The sequence below is a fragment of the Petaurus breviceps genome, unplaced genomic scaffold (genome assembly GCF_028583685.1).
Source record: "Petaurus breviceps papuanus isolate PSGF00001 unplaced genomic scaffold, PetGlider_PUasm1.0 490, whole genome shotgun sequence".
In the NCBI taxonomy this organism is placed as follows: domain Eukaryota; kingdom Metazoa; phylum Chordata; class Mammalia; order Diprotodontia; family Petauridae; genus Petaurus; species Petaurus breviceps.
Genome location: NW_027186352.1, coordinates 24,908,079 through 24,914,054, shown reverse-complemented (window position 1 = coordinate 24,914,054; position 5,976 = coordinate 24,908,079). Strand labels below are relative to the sequence as shown.

At 39.2% G+C, this 5,976-nt stretch overlaps 1 protein-coding gene across 4 annotated transcripts in view; it reads right to left on the bottom strand.

The window, feature by feature from the left end:
• Nucleotides 1-5,976, bottom strand: part of ARID5B (AT-rich interaction domain 5B) — a 213,128-nt gene that overhangs the window by 32,128 nt on the left and 175,024 nt on the right. For all 4 annotated transcript variants that reach the window (XM_069101850.1, XM_069101849.1, XM_069101851.1 and 1 more), the window contains 2 exons: nucleotides 5,345-5,549; nucleotides 3,297-3,349 (listed from right to left, as the gene is read on the bottom strand). In XM_069101850.1, coding sequence (XP_068957951.1) covers nucleotides 3,297-3,349; nucleotides 5,345-5,549 — 258 coding nt within the window. The remainder of the gene's footprint in view (nucleotides 1-3,296; nucleotides 3,350-5,344; nucleotides 5,550-5,976) is intronic.

The following is a 5,976-nucleotide window of genomic DNA, read 5'->3' as shown; positions in this document are numbered from 1 at the left end:
GAGAGAGAGAGAGAGAGAGAGAGAGAGAGAGAGAGAGAGAGAGAGATGGATCTTTTTAGCAGTCCGGTAAAACCTCACCTGAGAATAATGTTTTGTTTTTGCATAACATCAAATACATAGGATTACAAGGAAAACCAATTATACTGAAATGCAATTATCAAAATACCTATTTTTAAAATTTCATGTATTCTAGGTTAAGAACCCTGGACTAGATGGTCTCTTGAGTTCTCTTCCTAAAACCTCAGCCAATGATTTACACCATTACAAATTAATGATATCTTCCTCTAGACAACATTAGCTACAAGGAACAACCAAGTGATTGTAAAGATCATGAAAATCACAGGGTTTAAATCACTGAGTCCAACTCCCTTCCTACATCACAGATTAAGTTTGTCATTAGAAAAGTTTCCAAGCTAGAAAGACCCATCCTTGGACAACACACACACACACACACACACACACTCACACGATCACTAGAACTTTATCAAGGTCAATTATGAAATCTGCTTACCCAGGTACCTTGAAAAAGATAAGTCACATGCTAAGAATAGGCTCAGGGAGAACAAATGAGTTTCTCCAGATTACATGGATAGTTTAGGAATGGCTAGCTATGGCAGTTGGGTACTGGTAAAGAACAAATCTATGGGACAAATAACTCCTGTTGAACCCTTTTGGCCTATCTGTCTAATGAAGGAGTAAATTGCTTTTGGAATTCACTACAGTCTACATGAAAATATCTAGAAGACACTTGATAAAAAAAGCAAGAAGTAAATATCTTTGGATGGTGTTATATGCACTTTATCTGCCACACTTAACTTCAAAAAAAGCCCCTATTATACAACCACACAATTCTTACTACTCAAAATGGGGCAGCTCCCTGCATTTAAAAGATTAGTAAATCTACAACTAGACCCTTAAATCCTTAGATTTTCCAGTCAATGGTTCCCAAGAAGACAAAGATGGTTAAGGGAGGAAATTGAGCCTACTGTAAAAAAAACAGGGTCCTCTCCCCCCACCCCAGCAGAAGACAAGGGAGGTGATGGCAGCTAGAAAAAGGAAACAGTCACAGACTGGCTTGGCTTCAGTTTTCTTCAGAGATCTGCCTCCAGGTACAAGTCAACATGAACTTGGAAGATCAACTTCAATCTGACTTTCAATACCATATGTCCTTTTAGCATCCCAAACACCCTATATGACCTTGCACAAGGATATATAACCTTATACACATGTACAATCTATGTTGTTAAGCTGTTGTATGAAAAAAGTACTTGTGAGGAAAATGACACGAGAAGTAGAACTGGCGAATTTATCAATGCTCTCCTTAACAGAGAATGGCATTCAGAGTCGCTGGGTGAAAAGAATGCATTAGGCAACCATAGTATCCAATATGGTTTGAATATTTTTTCCTCCCCTTTGATATTTCAAGGATCTGCCATTGAGGATTGTTGTGAGCTCTCAATAAGATAATAGATAAGTCGTTTAGACCATTAAAATGGTCTACAAATGTCAGTTATTGTTACTATCATCATTATAAATTATTATTTCATTGGTATGGATGTTCCCTCTGCTATTCAGACAGTAACTTTTCCAAGAGTCAGCAGGTACTTTAACAAGTGAAGGTGGGCAAAAGAGTTCAGTCCTTTCTGGTCAACATTCTGATGACAACCTACTCCAAATTTAGTAAGACCCATCCTTGGATACCAATCACACATGGATGGGATCACCAGAATGCTTTTAAGAACCCAGGACTACCTTCAAGCCATGAGGAGGGCTCATGGTAAGACCATTGTGGAAGCTTGCTTTCTCATTTCATAGAAGACATTTCCCCCCATCCTTCACGATAAAGGTTGGATCACAGGGTTGACTTCTAAATCTATGACACACACTCTGAAAAAGTTACCATCTTTCTCACAAAGATTAAGGCTATAATTAGCTCAATATTTTACTAAGGCAGCAGTCATGGAGTCAAGGTTAAAGTTTATCTCCCCCCCTTATCAACAGAGCCATCCATGTGTAATAATTACATTGTTTATTTTTATACAGGGCACTTGAGAAAATAAACACTGTGAGTCACTCACGCCTATGAATGCACATTTTATATGCAATTTATATATTGATTATAAACAGGCATATACCATACATAAAATGAATTTATACATGGCAATACATACACAAACCTATCAAAGAATGCCAAGTCAGAACGCACAGCAGATTATCTGTCCTATAAATACAGGATCATCTGTGTCACCTTTTCCCTACCCCCTAGTTCCTTAAATCAAACAATGATATTAGTTTGTGGAATAATATGCTTTATCTGGCAAAAAAAAACTAACCAAACTAAAAAAAAAAACCCCACCCACTGGTTATTACATTTGGGCTAAAAAAGAATTTCATTTTCTTGATTTTGTGTCTCTTATTGTCATTTTACTACCAAACAGAGATAACCCAGATTACTTCTTTAAAAAAAATTTCTTCTTATTCAATTTCTGAAGAAATTGCACAACTTAATCTGATCACTGTGTGCAAAAGAAAGCATTTCCAGTGACGACATTTTCCTGTGTCAATTGGTTTTTATTGCAGATGTCATCTCTGTGGGCTGTATTAATGCAGCTCTTTCTTCTGATTTCAAGATTTTAATCTAAGTTTGTTGCTTTAACATTTTATAAGTTCAAAAATATGCTGCAAAATCCCTGGCCATAAAATTTTCCTGTGGGCTAAAAATAAACTGTTCCTGTCAGATAGAATTAGCCGATAAAAAGTGTCAAAGCCTTTTCTGAATTAGGCTGATCACTTCCTGTTTATGTGGCATTGACCCTTGTCTAATAAAGCCTTTTTTTGTGTGTGCTAGCAATAAGAGAAAATTCTGCTGTATATGATTCCTGAATGGCCAATACTGATTACTCTTGAAAGCCTTTAATACATTTCCCATATTAGACATGAACAGATGTCAGGTATGTTGCCAAGTGGAATTTCTTTTATTCTATCTTGGCCTCTTGTACAATAATAAGCCTTTCTCAACATGGGGAAAAAAATCACAGACCCAACTGATTTCCTAGACAAGGAAGACTTCCATATGTTCTCCACTTGTCGTTTTTTTTTACGACAAGTTTACAATTTTGCCAAACCTGGGACTAATTGGGACCGTTTCCAAGAGTGGCCCGAGAAACCCCCAAAGGGTAGAGAGAGCTATTTGAAAAGCCAGTCTATAGTGGCTGGCTTTTCCTTCTTTCCCATTTTGGTCAAAGAAGGGAAAGTGAGATTGCACAATTACTTCATTTAATTATTTAAACACTTACTGTTTCATATCCTCCCAGGTTTTGAGCAGCTTGAAACATAGTCCAAAGGTTGACTGTTAGAGGGATAATAAGTATTTAGATAAGCATTGCATTAATGTACTTCCGAGAAATTTCAATTAAACATTAAAAAATAAATAAACTGAGAAGGAGAAATAGGCGTGCTAATCCACCCCAGAGAGAGAGAGACAGAGAGACAGAGAGAGACCTACTTGGGAAACAGTTTACCAAAGGGCATTCATTCATTCCACAACAGGATATGGGATGATTTACAATATATCTTAAGGAACATTAATACACAGTTACGGAAATGGCTCCACTTTTAGGATCAGGAAAAGGACAATTTGAGTACTGTTCCCATCAGTCTGACAGCAGATTCCTATTGCTCAACTGTGCTTGGGAAAAGTGTGTGATTTTAAAAGTGGAGTTACTCACTGAGCTTCTGTGAAGAAGCCATTGATTAAATAGTAATATATTATAGCTCTCTTGGAGAAGCAGTACCATAATCAATAGATAACAGCTATTTTCATAGATTATTGCTTTCATAATAGAATAACGGATGGCAATACCATGTTAAAGGCCCATCCTGGATTTCAGACACGCCTGGGGACTCTCAGTGCCTAGGGCACCAATATTTCCAACCAGAGTCAGCTGCCATGCAGCAGTTCTATCGGAGGGGCAGGAGGCATTCCTTCATTCGCAGAGGAATTCCGAGGTGAGCATGTTGTGTGTACTCGCTCAGCCTCTGGCCATCTGTGTGCTAGATATTGTTTTTTGTTTTTTTTACAGGCCTCTCTTTGTGGTGTTAGCCCATGTCCACAATGCTCAGCAACTGCAGTGAACGGTTAACAACTGTTTCTGTCTGAGCGGAGGATCATGGAATGGAGACTGCGATGGCCTGGGTAGTTTAGAAGGCCCCCCCCTTCCTCCCCCAAATCTGAATGTCGAGTAATTCTTTGGCAGTAGAAATAAGGACTACAATAAAAATAAAACAAGGCTCTTTGACACATCACGTTCTCAAAGCCTCATTGAACCTTGTACTTTTTTCAGAGCACTCATGAGCTTTGCTTAGGCCTTGATTTAATCTGAGTCAATGCATTATGCAGCAAAGCTGTTCATACTACATTAATTTCACTTCTATTTTCAGAAACCAGTTTTCAGACAAACATTGTAATCATTCGTCGTTATATAAGTTTATAATGGCTGCAAGAGTTGGGTTGCAATCAGTGCCAATTGCTATTAGGTATGTAAATTGTTATGTAAAACACACAGATTTGACATTCTTCATCAAAATGACACATGGTTTTAATCTAGGAAGATATGTTTAGAGAAAGGAATATTTCAAGGCAGGGATTTCTCTTTTGTGTACCACCGAATCAATGGGCAACTAAGACATTTCTACATACAGTGGTGAACTTGGGAGATGTGGGTTCTCCTCTGGGTGAAATTATGCTCAGCTGTGATTTTCACATTGTTTGCAAATAAGCTTTGACACTTAAAATGTTAACACTTAAAGTCATTGGAAACAGGGCCTCTGTTCTGGACTGTCTCCTCATTTCTCCTAAAGCCGGCTATTTACTCATTATCACCCAACAAATGGGGGCAGAGGGAGGTTTGCTAGGAAAACACATCTCCTCTTTCTTTGGCTCTCCTGACCATCTTTCAATGCCCCGGCTTAATATCTATCTTTTCACAGGCAACATCTGTGCATGATAAAGCTACGTCATCTTATTAACTCAGGAGAAAGGCATTACAGACACTCGGGTTTGACAAAACAGAAAATGAGAAACTTTCAACATGTCTATTTCCAGTCCTAATCAGTGGATTGAAGCCTATAAATATCTCTTTGCAACTGGCCCGGAAGGAGTGCTTGAGAGGGAAGAGGCCGAGGAATGCCTGGCCGGGTGACACGGGGCAGGGTCCAGTATAAACGGACAGCGTCAGCCCCAAATTAGGCCTTTAGCCTAATCTCTGGGAAGCACTTAAAAAAAAAACAATTCACAAGAAATCTGAACAGTTTTGTAATGCAATAAGGAAAAGAGAGTACTCACTCTGCTTAAACCCTAAATAGGGAATGCGTTCAATTGGTGTCTTCCTTTCTTTCATGTACTTGTAAAGGGCCACTAGGAAGGCCTGCTCTTCTGCCCGGCATTCTTCCCCAATGGCAACCTTTGATTTCTCCTCATTGGAGCCCTTTTTACAGCTGTTGTGGTTATTCTTGGGCTTGGCCAAGGTTGATCTGGCCTCACATTTCACCTGGAAAGAGGAAAACATACCACATCAAGCCTAGCACGGGCCTGAAGAGCTCATTCAAAATCATGCTGGATCCCAAACATTCCCAGGGCAGGAAGGCGGAACCAATCAGGCTCCATCAGAGGCCAGTTAATCGTCCAAACAGGGAACAAACATATCCAGCTCTTGGAGCCATCTCTACATGGAAACTGTTTTCAATGGTTTAACGACTTTTTATTTCTTTTTTTTTTTTTTATGGGAATATCCACCTAAAACATCATTGCCATCTGCTGGGAAAGTTCTTCAGGTGCCAGATGCTTTTTCTTTCATTTTTCAAAGCAGTACTACCCCCGTGCTACTGGGCAACCCATCCTTCCCAACCAACAGCCCCCATTTCAGTGGTTCACACACACACACACACACACACACACACACACACACACACACACAC